This window comes from Geotrypetes seraphini, chromosome 3 (assembly GCF_902459505.1).
Source record: "Geotrypetes seraphini chromosome 3, aGeoSer1.1, whole genome shotgun sequence".
Classification (NCBI taxonomy): Eukaryota; Metazoa; Chordata; class Amphibia; order Gymnophiona; family Dermophiidae; genus Geotrypetes; species Geotrypetes seraphini.
In genome coordinates this window covers 183,955,218-183,976,759 of record NC_047086.1, presented here as the reverse complement: position 1 = coordinate 183,976,759, position 21,542 = coordinate 183,955,218, and the positions used below count along the sequence as shown (strand labels likewise).

The following is a 21,542-nucleotide window of genomic DNA, read 5'->3' as shown; positions in this document are numbered from 1 at the left end:
GTACATAGAAGGGGGTACATTTGCCTGCGGGGACAAATCTTTTCACCGTTTTTGCGGGCGGTGAAAACTTTTGTCCCCGTGTCTGCGGCGATTTGGCTATAGAGTCTTCATAACCCGCAGCCAAACCGCAACCACACCGCGGCTCCCTGTGGGGATCGCTCCCCGTGTCATTCTCTATTCTACAATATAAAGATAAGAAAATATAAATGTGTCCAAAAGGAAGTTTCTAACTATTCATTATAGAAGCAATATGGCTACTCAGTGTTCCTCTGCCTCACATTTCACATACATATGTCATCAATTACACGGAGATGTTTGATAGGCAGTATTAAGTCACCGACATCCAATCAAGCTCCATATTTAATCCGTTTGGTGCTAAAGTTTGTAGCTCAAATATCCATTGTTATTCCTTGGAATTTAGAAGTGCTTCCATATTACCAACCGAGCAGCTCATGGTCCATCTCTTCCCAATGTGTTACTAAACGTGCTGTAGAAATATGACTTTTCAATTTTGATTTATGCTCTGTTAATCGAGTACTTATAGAATGCATATATAAAGTTTACCACAACTACATTCAATGGAATAAATTACACATTTAGGCAGACATGTTGTATTTGTTCTTGAAAAAAGTAAAGTTAACTGAACAGAGGTATCAGGTTGGTCCTTCAATAGTAGAATCACAGCACTGGCAGGTTCCACACCTGGTGTGTTCAGTCAATGGAGTCTTTATTGAAGCATAGTCTAACCTTTTCTATGTCAACATTTCTCCAATCATTTTTCCTCTATGATGGGCAAATAGCAAAGGAGTACTCAGCTCATCATAGATAAAATAGACCAGTGTTTACAAAGAATAGATCTTAATTTGGTGGCTTTAAATGAAAATGGAAATACTGCCACTAGTCTATCATCTTGTGATTTAGTTTGATATTGCAACAATAACTCACAATTTGCTTAACAGGCTTGCAAATATGCTCTCTTCAAAATCACCTCAGGATACCCATGCTCCACGATATTTAAAATCTTCTAAAGATGAACAGGTTCTTCTCATTCTCAAAAATTGACTAATTGATAGATTCTGCTTCAAATGGATCAGATGAAAACTGTCATAATGTACGTAAGAATTACCGTATATACTTAAATATAAACTGAGATTTTGGGGCCATAAAATTGGCCCACAAATGGGGTCTCAGTTTATATTTGGGCCAGCGCCCAGCGACCCCCTCCTGGACTTGTCGCAGGCCTCTGCTGGGCTGCCAGGCTTTGCACCCTGTCCCCCCTCCATGCCCATTATACTTCCTCTCTGCCGCGTACCTGAAATCCCTAGTGATCCAGAGGTGTGACGGACAGGAGCAAGCTTTCCGTGCTCCTGCCCTGCTACTAAACCGATCGCTGCTGCGAGTTCTGGCTTCAGCTGTACCATGCAGTAGCTTGCTTTGGTGCTGCTACTCAGTGCTGAGCGGCTTCCTGAATGGCTCCCGTGAATTCTCACGAGATTCGCTGCAGCCATTCAGAAAGCCGCTCAGTGCTGAGTAAAAAGCACCAAAGTGCGCTCCTGCTTGGTGCTGAGCAGCTCCCTGAATGGCTGTGGTGAGTCTCATGAGAATTTCAGGCACCTATCGTGGCCCTAGGGAGATGTCTAGGGCCGCTTAAGCTCACCTAAGACCACTTCCGGGAGAAACCATGCCCAGCCTTGGATGAGCTTAAGCATCCCTAGTGAGCATGGGTATTGGACGCCAGCACACTCATAGAGCTGCAGTTGCCAATTAAGCTGCTAGCTTCCACTCAAGGTGTGAAAAATAACAAAAATATGGAAAATGAACGCATAACGCATGGTTACCAAAGTACTTTTATTTTTCCATCATGAAACTCAAAAGACTAGGTGCGTTAGCGGGAAGTCGTTATAGTTGCCAAAATGCTGGCCTTCTGATAACGAGCTCAACTCGATACTTCGAAGCTCCCCATTATATACCTTAAGTCCAGTATGACATCATTGGACGTGTGGGCCAATCAAAACTAACAGAGGTGGTCTTCAAAGTTAGACAAAGAAAATTCCTTTACATGTTTAAAAGTTTCAGAAATCATATTTGTTTTGTTTACATTCATTTCTGAATATACATTAACATTTTATTACATATCCAATATTCTTTCTGTCCTTTTCAAAAAAGTATATTAAGAGAACCTGCATTTAAGTGCTGAGATATTCTCAGCCTCCCTGTCAGCCTTAGAGAAAAAGGAGAAGGAGGGGCTGTTTCCCCCTCTCCCTGAAACCTAACAGCTTCATGTTACACCTACACAGTGCTAAGCGTGGGCTCCCAATGCCCTCTTCCTATGCTAGAGACTGCTACAGATCTCTGATTCTAACTTAACCATTTCCAGATGCTGTGTTCAGGATTTTTCATTAGTGTTCTTTTTATAAACCATTTATATCACCACATATCACATTCAGGGGCCCCTCCATTCATTCATAATTTCATTCATACTTAATGCATGTTATATCTTAGGTTGGGATACGTAATCTAATATACTCTTCCTAACCAGCATCTGGTATCAATTAGAACCACGATGCTAGAAGCGGGAAACCTGAATAAAAGGACACAGGCTGAACACAAAATGGAGTACAAGACACAGAAGATACAGAAAGACAGAGAACAAAATGGAGTCCATATATATCCTGATTTCCTTTATGATCTAGCTTAATAGCAAAGTACATAAAAATAATATTATTATGCTTTTCCTTACTATTAATCTGTAGTGTGTTTTTCTGGCCCTGGCTACATCCATATTCAGATTTTTATTCACCAATTTTTCGTACACTTCTATTGGGTGTGACCTTAACTAACACATATGCTTGTATCTAACTAGAGTTACCCAGAATCATATGAAAAACAGGCTCTTTTTTGTAGAAAAATTCCACAAAATACTGCACCATCATGTCCTGACGTCCATTTCATTACCGTCCCATAGACATCACCCCCTACTGGCCACGAGCCACTACTCCTCACTAGGCAATCACAAGTGTATACGGCCTGCCTTTTTTTTTTAATATGAAACATGTGTCCTGATTAGCTGGTTAGACAGCAGTAGGATGCCTACCACTGCTTACAATTGGGATGCCATTTATAGAATTTGCCCCAAAGTGTTCATACATGCTTCCATTTTCTAACAGAGACAAATTTAATAGATTGGAGTTTGCTTTTTAGTTAAGTACTCGCATCAGGTTCCCTGAAGCAGGAGTTGAAACATAGTCCATGTCGGAACCCTGATATTGCTAAGTTAAGTAAAAAGAGCTCTTTCATACTTTTTTTTTTTTTTTACATTATTCATGTTTTGGAGATTTGCTATGACTAAGAAAACATTGTGTGCAATGATTATATCTTGAGCCTAAAGTTGAGACTAGTAACACTTTTGCTGTCTCTGGGTCATAAGGAATTAGTATTTAATGTACTAACTCCTTTTGATACATCTTAGAAATTGTAGAAATTATGAGTGTTGAACACTGTGTTGGTCACATATTCTTATACAGTAAAACCTTGGATTGCATGTAACTTGGTTTGCAAGTGTTTTGCAAGACAAGCAACACATTTTATTAAATTTTAACTTGATATACAAGCAATACAAGTACATACACTATACACACATCACAACTGAGCCGATGGTTCTCTCTCTGACACTTTAGGAGTGTAGTGACTGTTCTAAATGAGCGAGGTCTTACAATATGAGTACGTATAGTATTTTATATTAAAGATTTGGGGTTATGGATCGAATCGTCTGAATTTCCATTATTTCCTATGGGGAAATTTGCTTTGATATATGAGTGCTTTGGATTACAAGCATGCTTCTGGAACGAATTAAGCTCACAAACCAAGGTTTTACTGTATTTCATATTGCCCTTAATATTTTTGTGCGAAGTTCTTTCTCCATTTTTTTGTTAGTGAGCATTCTGGCCACTAGACTTAACCAGTCAGCCAATGAATATTGGTGGAGACTGAATGTCATGTAACATAGGCAGTCACTGGCCAATCTGCTGACTGGGATATTCAGCAGGAGATAGCTGGCTATCTCCCACTGAATATCAGTGGTTAGCTGACTTAGAGGTATTAGCCAGCCAAGAGCTGTTCCAGGATGACCAAGTATTGCTAAATATCAAGAAGAATGTAATGAAATACAATTGTGAGACCAAATGATTCCCACTACAATCATAAAGATAAGAATGCAGGATCTCATGAATGAAGACAACACTGATTTTATCAATGTGAAGTAATTTAATGGCAGATGTTTAATATTATTTTAAGTACTATCAAGACTAAATTAATTCAAAAATGGTTTGAATTAATTCAAAAAAGCATTTGAAGAAGAGATAAGCAGTCACTGAAAGGGAGTTTCCTGGAGTCAAGTTTTGCATATGAAACCAATTAGATCCCGGCCTTTACACGAGTTTACCCAAGGGTCCCTTAAATAAAAACAGAGAAGCAATAAGTTTAAAAAATGAACAGATGAAATCATACCATTCAATATTTGCAGCAATTTAAGTAGGCAGAAGAAGCTCTGTCCTGCTTAAATCGCTTCTGTCTGTCAAACTGCCAATATTCAGCAGCACAGCTAGGGAGTGCTATTGAATATTGGCTCTCACCTCCCCCCTTCCCCCCCCAAAAAAAAATAGCAGGCAAGTCAGGGGCAGTACAGGGTGCAGCATTGAGGAGGAACTGAATGTAATGTGGGTGTTGGGAAAATTCAGTGCTGAGACTTAAAATTCACCCACTTAACTATTGGGATCCTGACACTGATTATTGGCCAGGACCTGCATAAAAAATGTTGCTTTTTCCCTCTGAAACTCTCCTCCCAACCACAAAACAGCACCTTACATTCCCTCTCCCCAACACAAAACAAGAAGACACTCTCCCCTTTCCAAAATGATGCATCTCCGGGAAGTCCCCCCTGCCTTAACCTATCTTAGATCCCTGGCAAATTGCTGTGAGAGGCTGCAGCAGCTTTTTTCTTGAGGTTGCTGCAAAAGGCAGAAGCAAGCAAGTCTCATTCCTTCCCCCATCACCCCCACTGGATCATTAGAGCTAAGGTAGGCCTTGCTCATGGTCTGCTGGGACTGGGATCTTCCCTAGGGTTACCAGATTTGTGGAAGCAAAAAAGAGGACATGTGGACCCACCCCCCATACCTGCCCCGTTCTGCTCCAGTCCCACCCAATTCTACTCCCATCCCTATGCAACCTTGTCTCTTCTTCCCTGAGCTTGGAGCCGCATCTAGAGGGCCTCTGAGCATGCACGGATATGATGCAATGACATCACATGCATGTTCTCATGCATATGACATCATCACATCACATCGTCACATGCTCTGAGGCCCTCCAGACACTGCCATGAGCTGGTGCCTTCCAAAACCTGGACAAACTGCCGGGTTTATAGAATTTGCCCTGACACCCAGCAGTGGAGTAGCGAGGGTCACTTCCTCCTGAAGTGATGTTACAGAAAGCGCCAAAGCCGACGCAGGCAGCTAGTTCGGCGTTGTTCGTGCCGAACTTAAAAAGGTACAGGGAAGGGGCGTGGGCATGTGTGGATGGTAGGGGGAGGAGTGGGATGGGGCAGAGAGGAGGAGGGAGGCCGGCGCTCCAGGGTGGACTGACACCCAGACAGTCCGGGCATCTGGTAACCTTAATCTTTCCAGAGGGGGATTCTTCCTATCATTGGCTAGGGGGGGGGAGGGGAGATCTTAAGGTGATAAATGTTGGGTAAATTAGAAGCATTTTAAACTTTTTTGGGTAGTTAGAAGCACATTAGAGTGTATTAAGGGTGTAGAGAGGGTTGGAGGGGATTGGGTAGGGACTGGTCGTGCTAGATGGGTTTTATGTATTTTTTGAAGAGTATGGTTTTAATATCTTTCTTGAAGGTTTTGTAGTCTGTGGTCGATGATAACAGAATGGTGATTTGTCTGTCCAGTTTAGCTGCTTTGAAGGCTATTAGGTTGTCATATAGTTTTTTTTCGTTTGACATTTTTGGATGATGGGTGTGTGAATAGTGAGTGCGTTCTCCTGTGCCTGGTTGAAGAGGATTGAGTTAGTCGATTATTCCAGTAGGTTGGACTTTCTCCGTTATTAGCCTTGAAAAGTAGGCAGTAGAATTTGCTTGCTTGTATTGGAAGCTAGTGTGAGTCATGGTATGCCTCTGTGATATTTTTTTAGTGAGTAGAGTCTCAGGGCTGTATTTTGTATTGTTTGTAATTGTTTTATCATGGTCGCTGGGCATGGGAGGTATAGTATGTTGCAGTAGTCTATTAGTCCAAGGATAAGAGATTGTACCAAAAGTAGGAATTGTTTCCTGTCGAAGAATTTTCGGATTTATCTTAGATTTCTCATGGTCATGAACAATGCTTTTATTACTTTGTTGATTTGTGGTTGCATAGTACAGCCTCTGTCAATTATTACTCCCAGAAGTTTTAGTGTGGGTTGAATTGTGTATGAGATCGAGTTTATTACTAGATTTGTTAAGGTTGGAGTTTTGTTGTTTTCTAGGAGGATAAAGTTTGTTTTGTCAGGGTTAAGTTTTAATTTGTGCTTTGTCATCCATGTTGCTATCGTTTCGAGTGTTCTGTGTATTGTGCTTGTCATGGTGGGTACTGGGTGGTCAAAGGGAAGGAGAATAGTGATGTCATCTGCATAGCTCTATGAAGTTATGCCATGTTTGTCTAGGTAGGAGCTGAGGGAGGCTATATATATTGAATAGTGTGGGTGATGGGGGTGATCCTTGGGGAACTCCGCAGGGGTTGGACCATGGTTCTGATTGTTCTTGCATTGTTTTAACCCTGTAGGTTCTGGATTCTAGGAAGCCTTTGAACCATGCAAGTACTTTGCCTGAGATTCCTATGGAGTTTAGAGTTTGTAGAAGAATGTAGTGATTTACCAGGTTGAAGGCTGCAGAGAGGTCTAGTTGTATGAGCAGGATTTTCTTCCCTGTACAGAGGTATTGTTTTGCAGTGTCCATTAGTGTTCCTAGTAGTGTCTCTGTGCTGTAGTTGGCTCTGAAGCCCAAATTTAGTGGAGGGTTAAGTCACATTTGTTTCCTAAAGTGTTTTTCTTTTTTATTGCATTTTTTTACTTATTCGTGTTTCTTTAACAATTTGATTACTTGTGTTGTAAGTTACTAAAATGTAATAAAAATAAAATAAGAAAATACCCCTCTTTGAACCACTTACAATGGGAGAGTTCAAGTGCAACTAGGAGCACAAAAAAATTTAGCATCTAGCCTGAGGCAGATGTTACATTTATTGAGCCCATAGGAAATGGCAAATGTAGACAGCATGTGGTGCAATTTCCCATGAGCAAAGTTAAGTTTCATTTGTACGTGGTGCTCCCTGATTCACATTTGTACAATTAGACTTTTTGTAAATGAAAATGATTTCTGCACATAGGGCTCCTTTTACTAAGCTGCAATAGCATTTTTAGCGAACGCTAAACCCGCGCTATGCAGCTAGAACTAACGCCAGCTCAATGCTGGCGTTAGCATCTAGCGCGCACAGGAATTCTGCACGCAGTAAAACCACTACCGCAGCTTAGTGAAAGGAGCCCATAGTCTTTCTGGATGAGAGAGAGAGATTTAAAGATCTTTACCAAGAATCTAGGCCTTTGGGATCCTGGACAATTCTTTTCACACACTGAATATCATCAGATATATTACTATCCATGAGCTCTGAAAAATATGAAGAAATTGAACATGGATTTCAGTATCAGGGTGATTGCTTTATCTTACACAGTAGATAAGTCCATTATATACTATAAACTCTATATATCACATTTCTGAAAGCTTTGTCCACAGTAGGTTTAACTTATGGTAAAATGTTGTTCACATCAGTAACAGAGGATTTTATACCAAATTTATTATATCCTGAAAATTTTTTTTTTTAAAGTCTCTTAAAGAATTTCATTTCCTTCTGTATTCCCATCTCATTTGTTGCTTGTTTTGAGTCTTTAAACTGAAAACAAAAATAAAGAACCCAGAAAAAATGTTTGGCCCTATCCAAGCTGCTGCTACTACCACTAGTTAAAGAAACTCCCCCCAACTATCCTCTTTTTTAGTCTGCTGCCTACCAAGGGCAGAACTGATCCTCTCATACTCCTACCCTGCTGCTACTTCTCAAAATGGTGGCGACCACAATTCCTGTTGATCAAGAGAGAAGCTTTCGCAACAACTATGGTTTATTGGTTACTGCTAATTGGACTACTGCACACAATTTAATGCAGTTATGCAGAAATGTTTTCATAAGCTTAGGCTTATCCGTTCTAGTTCTTCTTTTCTCAATCCCTCCTTAATTAATATCCTGATTCACTCTCTAGTAATTTCAACTATAGATTACTGTAATGACCTTTATCAAGGTTTAACCCAGAAAGAAATTTGTCATCTACAACTATTGCAAAACACTGCTGTTAAATTAATCTATCATGCAAAAAAATTTGACCATGTCACCCTCTCCTCCGCAAAGCACATTGGCTACCTATTGCACATCGTCTCTCCTATAAAATACTCCTTCTCACTTTTAAAACAAAAAAACTCTAAGCAACCAGCGTTTATAGACAAACTTTTGATCCCTTATTCATTATCCAGGACCCTCCAATCAAATAATCAAAATTTACTCTCCATACCATCAATACGGGAACTATTATACGATACTACTTGCAAATCCATCTTTTCAGTTAACTGCCCCCTCTCTGTGGAATGCCCTCCCATTAGAAGTTCGATTAGAGAACTCGCTTGAAAAATTTAAAGCCAAACTTAAAACTTTCCTCTTTAAAGATGCCTTTATTCTTTAGTATTAGCTTCAACCTCTTAATTCCTTGATTCATGTGAAGCTTTGAAACATCTAATACTTCTTTTTTTTTTTTTTCAATTGAAAAGCTTTTATTGAGAAAACACTCCAAACAGTACATAGCAAAAGCACATGAGATACAAAAACATAAATTCAATGAGCAGAACATCCCACTCCAGAAGCACACACGAAAACACAATCAGCAATGTAGTCATGTGCAGAGCGTACAAACTGAAAAGAACAAGCTATAATACCCACCCCACCACAACCAATACCCCCCCCCCCCCCCCCGGGACAAAACATCATACCCACAGCTATCAATAAGGTCAAAACTAAACAATTCCAGACACAACCCAAACAATAAAAAGGAATATAAAGAAGGGCCCCCCCAAACCTCGCCCACCCAGGCCCAACCCCCAGTGTAGCTCAAGGTCCCCGACCACCCCTACCACACACCCCCACCGAGGCCCGAAATTGGCGCCACACATGAGCATAGCCATGTAATTTACCATGCCTCAAAGCTGTTAAGTAATACAGATTCTGCCAATTAAGCATGCGTTGCTCCACCAGGGCCCATGTGGGTGGAAGTACCTGATTCCACCGAGAGGCAACAGCCAATCTAGCAGCAGTGAATGCAAGTTTGCAGAACAGAGAGTCCCCCCGAGCCAGGTCTAATTGATGCCAAAACAACAAGGCGTGTCGCCAATCAGCCGGAATCTGGACATCCAGGATCCGGGACACCCGAGCAAAAACATCAGTCCAGAATCCACACACCCTCCTGCACTGCCACCACATGTGAAAGTAGGTACCTACTTCCCCACAGCCCCTCCAGCAAAGCACACTCGCACCCTCCTGCCACCGAGCCACAGTCTGAGGAGTATAATACCATCGGAAAAGAACCTTATATCCGTTCTCAATTAGCAAAGCCGCTATACCCGCCGAGGAGATCTCCGCCCATATGTCACCCCAAGTGTCCCAGGAAATTACAGAGCCACAATCACCCTCCCAGGCCTTCATGTATGGAAGGGGGGCCCCCCGACCATTGAGACACCGATAAATCGCAGAGAGAGCTCCCTTCCTAAGCACTGGGCCCAATAATAGTTCAAAGGGCGTCTTACCACCCCTCAAGTCTCCCAAAATACCCGATGTCCTAACATAGTGAAGGACCTGCATGTAGGGGAACAGATCCCTTAATCCAAGCCCATACCTGCCCCTGAGGTCCGTAAAGGATCTCACCCCACCCAACACCGGGTCCCACAGCTGACCCATGCAGACTAAGCCCCGTGCCTCCCACTCTGCGAAAACTCCCCCCGCTCCCCCCGGTGGGAAATCAGGATTGAATCTCAATGGAGTAAACCAGGAATGACGCCCACGCCCCAGTAAACAAGCTCTGGTTTGATTCCATACCCTCAGGGAAACCGCTACCGAGGATATCTCCCCCATCAGGCGTGCCCTACCGGGTACCCACGGCCGATGTAACAGAGGCACCCCCCCACTTAACCTTTGCTCAATTTCCACCCACAGTTTCGGTGTCTGCGCCTGCCATTCTAAAAGGGCGCGTAGCTGAGCAGCCTGATAATATTTCACCACATCCGGGACTCCCAGCCCTCCGTCCCCTCTCCCCATGCACAAGACCTTTCTACTCACCCTCGGTCGTCTACCCGCCCAAATAAAATTAGAAATGTGCCTTTGCACTCCCTCTAATGTTTTCCTCTCCACCCATAAAGGCAACACCTGAAATAAGAACAACAAGCGGGGCAGAATCATCATCTTCACAATGGCCACCCGGCCCAGCCAAGAGAAATACAGGTCCTTCCATTTAAGCAAATCCTGGCGGATGCGACGAAAGAGCGGAGGGAAGTTGAGGTCATACATCTCCACTCCCGGCGGTCCAAAATATACCCCTAGGTATCGCAATGAATGCGAGACCCACCGAAACGGATACCGATCTCTAAGATAGGAAACCCGGTCAGCAGGTAGGTTGATGTTAAGAAGCTCCGATTTACCGATATTGACCCGAAATCCTGACACATTCCCATAAATTTCCAACTCCTGCAATATAGCCGGTAAAGACTCGGCAGGGTCTTCCACCGTAAACAGGATATCGTCCGCAAACAGAGCCAACTTAAAGTCCCCCCCCGGCACCATGACCCCCTGAATATCCGGATTCATCCGCACACGCTGCGCCAGGGGTTCCACAGTCAAAGCAAAGAGAATCGGGGAGAGGGGACACCCCTGACGTGTACCCCTTGCTAGGGAGAAAGTCTCCGAATAACTACCATTTACTTTAATACAACTCAGGGGCCCATTATAGAGGACTCGGATCCAGTCTCTCATTCTCGGGCCCAAACCCACAGACTCCAAGACCCGAAACAAAAAAGGCCAAGAGACTCTATCGAACGCCTTCTCAGCGTCGATAGACAAAAACACTGTCTCTCTTACCCCACCCCTGGCCCGGTCGTACAAGTTATAGACCCTACGCGTGTTATCACCCACCTGTCTGCCAACTACAAATCCCGACTGATCCGGATGGATCAGCCGAGGTATCCAACTCATCAATCGGTCCGCCAGAATGCGCGTGAAGATCTTAGTATCCACCCCCAATAGGGATATCGGCCTATAGGATGCACACTGGAGAGGATCCTTCCCCTCCTTAGCCAACACTGTCACACCCGCCAGACGCATAAAGAAGGGGAGGGCACTATTCCCCTGCAAGGAATTAAGAAAACGCAATAGAGGGGGCAGCAGCAGATCCTGAAATCGTTTATAGTACCGAACAGTAAAACCATCCAATCCAGGGGATTTACCAAGTTTCATAGAACGCAGCGCACTACGAGCCTCAATCAATGTGAGAGGGCGGTCCAACCTTGCCACATCTCCCTGTGCAATCTGGGGTAGCTCAGCTGATATCAAATAAGCATCCTGTTCCTGTGAAGGCCCTGGATCTTCCGGGGTATAGAGTTGAGAGTAATATTCCACAAACCGTGCCCGGATAGCTTCCTCGGTCTGTAACACTTCCCCAGAAGCAGCCCTGAGTGAGAGAATCTGATTTCGTGTCTGTCGCACCTTAAGACGGTGTGCAACCAGGCGACTAGCTTTATTGGAGAACTCAAAATATCGCTGCTGGAGGAGCTGCAAATTATGGTGCAATCTTTCCAAGTCTAAAGCCTGAAGATCCCTACGAGCCTGAAGCAAGCGCTCCCGCAATACCACATTCCAGGGGGAACGCTTATGTAAACTTTCCAACCTACCAATTTCAATCAGCAGAGTAGCGGCTACCTCCCGCCGCTTACGCTGCCTAGCCGACGCCAGGGCTATCAGCCTGCCCCTAAGGGTAGCCTTCAACCCCTCCCAAACCGCCTCCAAGGAAGCTCCACACTCCACATTCACCTCCAAATAGTCTTGTATCCACCCCTCAATCTGCATTCCCACCTCTGGATCATCTAGGAGACTATCATTGAAGCGCCAAAATTTCCGTCCCCCACCCCCTCCCTCCCCCTGGAATCGCAACCACACCGGGGCATGATCCGACCACGTGAAGGACTCAATCCCTGAAGACTCCACCCTCCGGAGAAGTCCCCTCTCCACCAATATATAATCAATTCTGGAATAGGAGGAGTGTACTCCCGAAAAGTAGGTATAGTCTTTCACCGAAGGGTGGAGCCACCTCCAACAATCCACCACATTCAAACCAGCCAGTGCCTCACGCAATAATTTGCGATCTCGTCTCCCATAATAATCCGCCCTCCCAGAATTATCCAAGTGAGGAGTCACGGTAAGGTTGAAATCCCCACCAAGGACCAGGGCCCCCCCCCTTGAACTTGAGGATCCGGGGGACCAACTCACGAAAGAAGATCCCCTGACCCTCATTAGGGGCATAGACATTAACCAGGGAGTATAAGACCCCCTCAATCGTAGCTTCCAACATAATATACCTGCCCTGGGGATCCCTCACAACCCTGTGCACCTCACAACGGATTCCCTTACGGATAAGAATGCCCACCCCGCACCTCTTAGAAGTGCCCACCCGGGAGGCCCAGAAGGCCTGCGAAAACCTATGATCCCCCCCCAAGGATTCATGGGCTTGCAGTAAATGGGTTTCCTGAACAAAACAAACATCAGCCCTCAAACGGATCAATTCCCTATAAAAGGCCCTCCGCTTGTTAGGGGAATTAAGACCTCTAATATTGTAAGATACTAGTTTAAACACCCCCATTGTTCAAAGGAGTACAGAGACAATGCAAGACCAACCCCAACAGACATGTCCCCCCCTCCCCCCCTCTCTCCCCCCATCCCCCCACCCCCACAGTAAGAAGCTCCCCTATATAAAACCCTAGCAATCCTCTCCCCCCCACCCCCCCTCCCCTCCACCCCCCACTCCCCCATGTGAGAGTCCGCAGATCTCCCACCCACATACCAGGAAAGTAACAATCCCCGAAGCCCTTATCACCCCACCCCACAACTATACAAAATTGTCAAATAACAAATATCAGCAATCCCAAACAAACACACCCGTCCAGCTACCCTCCACCACCAACCCCCCACTACTCCCTCGTAATCCCTCCCAACACTCCCTCAGCCCCCCACTCCCCCACCCCTTCACAGAGCATCCAGGTCGAGGATGACCCTCCAAGCACACCTCCCCATAGTTAAAACATAGTAACACAGTCACCCAGGGCAAACCAAACCCCCACAGGCGGGGGGGGCCTCCGGACAGTGCAAGGAGGAAGGGACAGCCAAGCAAATTATTGGCCCTCCCATCAGAGGAACCACATTAAGCAGAAGCATTGTTCTGAGGCGAGGGGCCACCGCCTCGACCCCCCCTCCCACTTCGTGGTCCCCGCTCCACACGCTGCCATCGTGAAGCAGATGAAGCTGATGGGAGTCCCACTCGACTGGGCCCCGCTCCCACAGAAGAAGCAGGTTCCTCAGGAATCTCGATGCCTGCTTGTTGCAGCAGGGTTCGGGCCTCCCGAACTGTAGTGACTCTGGTATGCACTCCATTGATAGTGATGACCACTCCAAAGGGAAAAGTCCAGCGGTAGCGCAGATTGCCTCGCTGCAGAGCCTTAGTCACTTCTCGGAACGCCCGGCGCTTCTGCAGCGTACTTGCCGCCAGATCTTGGTAGAATTCCAGCCGATGACCCTCCCAGGTCACTGTGCCCATTTCTCGAGCTCTGCGGAAGATCTGTTCTTTAAGCACAAAGCTCCGCAAACACAGCACAACATCTTTAGGCTGATCAGATGTGCGGGGCCCCAGTGCCCTGTGAGCACGCTCCAAGCCCGGATCCAAAGTGTCATTTTGCAGCAACCAACGAAGCAAAGTAGTGATGGTAGCGCTAACATCCTTATATTCCTGCAATTCTGGTAGGCCCCGCACCCGCAGGTTATTACGCCGGGTACGGTTCTCCAGATCCTCCACCTTGTCCATCAGAAGCTGATGTTCCGCCGCGGCACTCTCCAGGGAGCGTTGCATCCCGGTCACTGAATCCTCGCAGCAATCCAGTCGCATTTCCACCGCCTCTACGCGGTTGCCCACCTCCACGAGGTCCGTGCGCAGCTCCTGCACCACCTCCCGGACCTGCACTACCACCGCCGAGATTTCGGCTTTGACTTCGGTGATCCAGCCCTGCATATCCGACTTAGTGAGGGGGTCCGTGGGGGAGCACCCCGGGGCAGACGCGCTCGCCAGCGCTGTCACCTCTGCCGCAGCCCCACTCGATTGCGCCGCCTCACCACCGCCGGTCTCCAGTCCCCCACTGCCACGTGCTGTCCGGCTCAGCGCTTGTTCCAGCGTTCGCTGGCCGGTTTTTTCAGTCGGGATTTTTTTGCGCGTTGCCATGGGGTCTCCGCTCCCTGCGCTCTCCCCTCCGTCGCCAAAGAAAATATTTCAGCGCTTATTTCTCAGCTTATTTGAGCAATTTAGCACCGGGCCCGAACGGAGCTCTGAGATCAAGCTCCCGTTCGCATCGGTGACGTCACTTCCTTCCTAATACTTCTTTTGAAATGATTCCCATCCTAATGTTTTTGCCACTCCCCATTTACCGTGCTTTTTTTATTAATTTTACTTCAATGTATTTTAAACAACCTTTCCCTCCCCTACTTTCCTTCTGTCTCATGTACGTTAATCCGAATTTGTCTAGTATTTTTAATATTATATAAAATATTGCTTTTATTTACCTATATTAATTGTCCCTTACAATCTTTTTATATTGTACACCATCTAGACATTTGTTTTGATAGACGGTATATCAAAAATAAAGAACCTTGAAACTTGAATTTGCTTATTAGGATGATATTAGCTCAGGGATTGTAACACGTGGCATTTTCGATAGGACGTCTAATTCTGACTTTGGATGTTTCTCACAAACCATCCAAAATTGGACTTCCAGAAGGGTTCATTTTTCAAAAATGCTGAATGTCCAATTGTTTTTTTTTTTTTTTTTAAATCATCTAGTTGGACGTCTTGGCCACTAGAACGTCCAACTAGATATCCAACCTCAGGACATCTAACTTTATTCCCATTTTTTACTATAATACTGTCCAAGTTGAAAATGTCAAAATGAAGCCCATTTGGATGTGGGAGGTGCCAGCTTTGTAATGGACTGGCCACACAGACATGCCAATAGAACATTGGAACACATTTGAAGGCACTGCTGTGAACTGCACATAAACAGTGCTAGAAGTACATCTCACCTTAACCCACTTATAATGTATGGTCAGCCTTCGAAAAATTTCCCAAAATCTACTATACCCACATGTCCACCATCCTAATAGCCCTTAAGGCTGCAAGTGCCACCTGTATGTCAGTATAGTAAGGTTTTGGTGGGCTCACACTTTCCACTATAAATGTAGTGGTTAGAGCAGCTTATGGGCCTGGCTCCTCCTCTCTATGGTCTACTTGCCCACCCTGACTACTTAAGACATTTGTGTGATGCTCTACTAGGCTTTCCTATATCATATGCTGCTGTTCTAGAGCCAGTTATGTACTGTTTCATTCAAATTTTGAGGGGTGGGAGGGGGTGAGTGACCACTGGGGGATTGTGTGGGGCTCATGGCATTTAGCCGCTTCTTAAACAGGTCTAGTTGAAAACGTGTAGTTCCGTCACCCCCAACCCCTGAAGATCACCGGCAGGAGAGATACCTAGTCCCTCCTACTGGAACCCCTTCTGAAAACATGCCCTCACCCCGACACACCCAAGCCAACCTGGATCCCTCCCAATTGCAGGCAGGCCCACCTCCACAAAATGGCAAGTCTTCCCCTTCCCGGTGCATCCTGGAATGTACCTGGGAGGGGCCTAAACTAAACTAAACCTTAGGCTTATACACCACATCTTCTCCTGCCCCTGCCCCGTCCCATTCTGTCTCAGTCCCACCCTACATGAACCACATGTCTCCTTTCCTGAGCTCGGGGCCGTATCTGGATGTCCTAGGGTTACCAGATTTTCCCGAAGGATAAACCAGACCCATGGCCATGCTCCTATGCCCACCCAGTTCCGCCTGTGTCACATCCCATTCCGCCCCTCTAGCCCTACCCTCAGACAGTATCTGCGCTTGCGCGGACATGATGCAATGACATCACCGTGCTGCATCTGCGCATGCGCAGATGTCCCCCCACGCAATTTTGACAGGAAACTTTTCAAAACCTGGACAAAGTGCCGGGTTTAGAAAAGTCATCTGGACCCCTGGACATATCCTCGAAAAGGAGGACATGTCCGGAGAAATCCGGACGTCTGGTAACCCTAGGATGTCCACTGCGCATGAGTGGATGTTGACATCCATGTGCATGCATGTGACATCATCACATCAACTTCCACACATGTGAATAGGACATGCAGACATGGTCCCGAGCTTGGGACCTTCCAAAACTCAGACAAACTACTGGTTTTGGAAATCCCTCTGGGCACCCGGACAGTCCTCTATAAAGAGGACATATCTGGGTTTCCCGGATATCAGGTAACCCTAACCTGGACTATCTTGCTACACACCAGTAGAGAATGACACCGGGAACAAATTTGTCTCCGTCTCCACCTCGTCCCCATCCCCATCTCGTCCCCGCGAGCTCGGTCCCCATCCCGTCCCAGCAAACCATCTGATCCCATCCGCACACACCATCTCCTTTCTGTGTTCCTATTTTCCCCATTTCTAATATCTTCCCTCTGTATCTGTATACTTCCTCCTGTGTCCAGCATTGCCCCACCAGTGTCCATATACCATCCCCATGTATCTCCCTTTATGTCTCTGTCCCTATGTCCCCATTCACATAATTTCCCCTCTGTTTCTATTACCTTACTGTGTCCAGATTTCCCCTCTCTTCCTCTTCTACACCAATGTGTCTCTCTCTTCACCAACCCCATATAGCTTCTTTCCCTCTTTCTTCCCCCCGCTTCCAGCATCTGGCTCACTTACCTGTCCTTCTGCCCTTTCTCTTTCCTACTCCTCAACCAGTTTTGCTTTGGTGTCCTTTTTGAACCCCAAGCTCTATGGGAAACAAATATACTTTATATATTTTTTAAAAGGTTCATTTCAGCTGAGTCCTCTGTCCTCAGCAGCAGCCCCCTCCCTCCCTCTCACCCACCGCAGTCCGTGCATCTCCCTCCCTCCCTTGCTTTTACCTTCACTGGTGATTTTCCTCTTAACAAGCGGCGGGAGCATTTCCTGAAGTCGCGTGCGGCTAGCTGGCTGCCTGAAACTTCTTCTCTGCTCTGATGCAACTTCCTGTTTCCAGTTGCGATAGAAGAGAAGTGAAAGCAGCCAGCCAGCCGCACGCGACTTCAGGAAATGCTCTGGCTGCTCGTTCAGAGGAAAATCGCCCGCGAAGGTAAAGGCAAGGGAGGGGAGGGAGATGCTCGGATTGCATGATCGGATTTTGAAGTATTTTGTGCGTGTTCCCTCAATTAACTGCGGGGACAAGGCCATTCACCGCTCCATGGGGCGGTAAATGGCCTTGACCTCGTACCCGCAGCGAGCAGGTTTTCTTTCATCCCTGTTTCAGTGGGTTACCTGCGGCTAGCCACGAGTAACAGTCACCGTGTCATTCTCTGCACACTAGTTCCTTATACTGTGTCTGATTTAACTGTATAAAGAACTTGGCTTGAGTTTAGTCACCCGTCTATTTATTCCAACTAACTTTGTACCACCCATCGTGTCCCCCATCTATACATCTGCTCTTGACCCCTTGGCTACATGGTAAATTGTATTGTAGAAAAGTATTAGCCTCATATCTCTGTTATCTGAATGTTTTAATGCATACTTATTAGGTATTATGCCTACATTGCATTATATCTCTATTATTTGAATTTCAGTGCTGTTAAATGTGTTTAATTTTTTGATACTGTTTCATAGTAGTTCTACTATTAAGTTTCAATTTGCTGATTTCAAGTTTACCTCATTTATTGTATTTATGTTTATATTTGGTCATTTTACCATTGTTACGTTGTTAACAAAATTGTCAGTTTTATCTTAAGCTATATTTGTTGTATACTTAACGAGACCATTTATTTTTTTTCATCAAAATGGGACATCTACTGATTTTCTGCCCCGCCTCCAATCCCACCCTAGCCCCACCCCCAATTTCCTCCATTCATTTTTCATGTACACACAATATCTTATTAATTCATAATGGTACCCATAAAATTAAAAAAACCCACAAAGCACATTGTATGCAGAGAAAATGTTAATTATCATTTATATTCAGGGTTTTTTCAAAGCGGAAAAGACAGATGACTTTAAAATATGCAATATCACCTCAGTAACAACTATAGAAAAATAGACAAATACAGCAGACCCTCAATATTTGCGGGGGTTAGGGGCAGAGCCAGCCTGTGAATAGGGAAAAATCACAAATAATTTTTTGGGCCAGCTCTGACACCCCCCCAACCGCCTCCCTCCTGCAACCCTGATCTTACCTGGTGGTCTAGCAGTGATGCGGGGCAGGAGTTTTTGTTGTCTGGTGATTTCATGAGTCTCTGGTTACACTTCCTTCTTACTGTGCATCCTTTCTTTCTTTTTCTCTCCCTGCCCCCTTCTTTTTTGCTGTCTACTTTCTCCCTCCCTGCCCCTTTCTTTCTCCCTGCTCCCCCAAACCACCGCCACTTCCCTGTCCCCCAAGCCACTGCCACCACACTCCCCTAACTTTTTCTTTCTTTCTCTCTCCTTGCCTCCCTTCATGCCACCACTGCTGCCAACAATTTCTCCCTGCTTCCCCACTGCCGCCGCAGCAACAGGGCCTTGTGAGGCAAGTGCAATGATTGCACAACAGCCAGCCCAGAAGCCTTTTCCCCGATGTCAATTCTGACGTTGGAAAGGAAGTTCCAGGCTGGCATTTGCCTCGCCTTCCCCTATTGCTGCGTCGGTGGCGGGGAAGCAGGAATCGAGCCCGGGCTCTGCGATCACCTGTCCCATTGTCCCCATGCACATCTTCAGGACGCTCTATCTGAAAATGGGACATTTTGGTGTCCTGAAGCTGTGCGTGGGGACAACGAGACAGGGGATCTAAAAACAGGACAGTACGTATGGTCACATTATGTATACTGCCTTGGGTGAATCTCTTCATAATGGTGGTTAATAAATCCCAATAAATAAATAAACAAGTCAGCAATGCCATTTGCTTTCTACTACTCAATTCCTTGTGTAATATGTGAAAATAATAAAATAACACATAGAACGTTTACATACTAGCACATGAAATGCCACAGGGATTGTTCTCTCCTGACTTGCTGTTGCACCAGAAGTTGCTTATCTGAAACATCCCGTACTCTGATGGACTTCCCTGAAATGATGTGTTATACTGACTTGCAGAATTTGCCAGGCAAGCATCTGTGGAGACCAAGTACAAAAGCTGTTAAAAAGCAACAAAAGCAAACATCTATTACATAGGCCAATGTCTCATAAACATTCTGGCTGGCAGTACACTACATACAATGCCCCGGCTGGAAGGCACCCAGAAGTGCGCGGAGGCCCATCTGGCCACAACCCTCTTCGGTGGAGGGCTACGGGAGGTACGGGGAGAGGAGGAGAGATGCCGGCCAGGAGGAGAGTCATCCGTGCCGACTGACTGCCTAAAGGACGTGCGTCTCGCCGCGAGAGACACGTCCTGTAGGCAGTCAGCCGGGGTGGACGACTCTCCTCCTCGCCAGTGCGTCGTGGCACCCCTGAAACTTCAGGAGGCACACTGGTGTGCCGCGGCACCCAGTTTGCGATCCACTGATATAGGTCAAGCAAAGAACTCAATTCTTTGCAGATTGTACACGGGGCCACTGAAAAGCTCTCCGCCCAACCTAGAAGAGAATGATGCTGAGCATGAAACTTACTGCCACTACTATTTATCATTTCTATAGCCCTGAAAGGTGTACACAGCACTATACATTTAAACTTACAAGTGATTCCACAGTTTTCTTGATACTTTTCACTGAAATGAAACAAAAAGTGTACATTTACAGGAGCAACATCAGATTCTTATGGAAGTTCATTTGCCATTTGTTTTGTTTTGTATCCTCTAAATAATGTCATCAGACATGGATCCAAAATGACCTGAAAAAGACATTTCAGTTCCATTATACTCTTTGAGGATCCATAAATTTAGGAAGTGGTTTTATGTGTGAAAATGGCATTTAACTGACTAAGCAAAATAATTTAAAGGTGATATTTAGCAGCACCAGCTAACTGAATATTTATTTATTATTTATTTTATTTTTAGCATTTATATACCACTTATAACCTAAGTGGTGTACATTCAGGTACTCAAGCAATTTTTCCCTATCTGTCCTGGCGGGCTCACACTCTATCTAATGTACCTGGGGCAATGGGGGATTGTGACTTGCAAAACCTGTTCTCAAAAAAAGGGATTTCACTTTTTACTCCTTTACAATAGCATAAATTTAAACCTCTTCCTAAGGCTCAACAACGCACTGTGGACTTAAAACTCAAAAAGCCACTACTATGCTTCAGGAATCTTGTAAAGGGGGAGAAAAAGCAGACTCGCGTCTGCTGCTAATTTTATAAGCATTCAGGCTACTATTAGAGTTACCTCATCGGCATAATAAATATTTTTTTCAATAATAAATACTTTTCAAATATTCAAATATTTCAATAAATTTCCATCCACATGTGCTGGGAGCCCTACTCTAAACTCCTAAAGAACAGATGTGTCGGGAGCGACCATAAAATCACTTCCCGCTAATGTAATTGGACTGCGTCCGGATTGTGTGCCAGTATATAATGTTACTAATACTGTTCGGATAAACGCTTATCTTTCCCAGCGCTGTGCTGGATGAGGCCCACATGTCTTTCATACACACTGCTGTTCTTGCGGCAATTCTGCTCTGCCAAAACAGACGATGGCTTTTGATTGTTACAGTCCCTTTGTGTTTGTGAGTGTGGAGTGAGTTATTGGATTGAGTGACTTGACCAGGGTCACTGCTAACACAGTAATACACAGTGACACAGTAAAAGGTGGCAGAAAAAGGTCCATCCAGCCCATCCAACAAGGTGGCCAAAACTACACCTGCCACTCTATGCAGTCACCCATATTCAAGTGTCAGCTGTGAAGTCAACCACATGCCAACCATATGGGCAGCCAATATGATGGGAATGAACATGATTATAACCAAGACTCCAAGTATTGCTGACAGAATTCAACTTACTAGTCATATGTCTTCTCCTCCCCCCTGAGCTGCACAGCACCCCACTCACAACACGTGACAATAAAATGATCTAATACACGAGTTGCTG

General features: G+C 45.3%; 1 protein-coding gene across 2 annotated transcripts in view; it reads right to left on the bottom strand.

Annotated features, from left to right (window-relative positions):
* Positions 1 to 4,249: 4,249 nt before the first annotated feature.
* LOC117356613 (lysozyme C, milk isozyme-like) overlaps positions 4,250 to 21,542 on the bottom strand; it is a 31,990-nt gene continuing 14,697 nt past the window's right edge. The window contains exons 2-5 of one of the 2 annotated variants that reach the window (XM_033936073.1): positions 20,189 to 20,220; positions 19,488 to 19,628; positions 7,618 to 7,696; positions 4,250 to 4,451 (exon numbers count right to left, since the gene is read on the bottom strand). In XM_033936073.1, coding sequence (XP_033791964.1) covers positions 4,391 to 4,451; positions 7,618 to 7,696; positions 19,488 to 19,628; positions 20,189 to 20,220 — 313 coding nt within the window. In that variant the 3' untranslated portion in view covers positions 4,250 to 4,390. The remainder of the gene's footprint in view (positions 4,452 to 7,617; positions 7,697 to 19,487; positions 19,629 to 20,188; positions 20,221 to 21,542) is intronic. The other variant, XM_033936074.1, reaches the window with a different exon arrangement.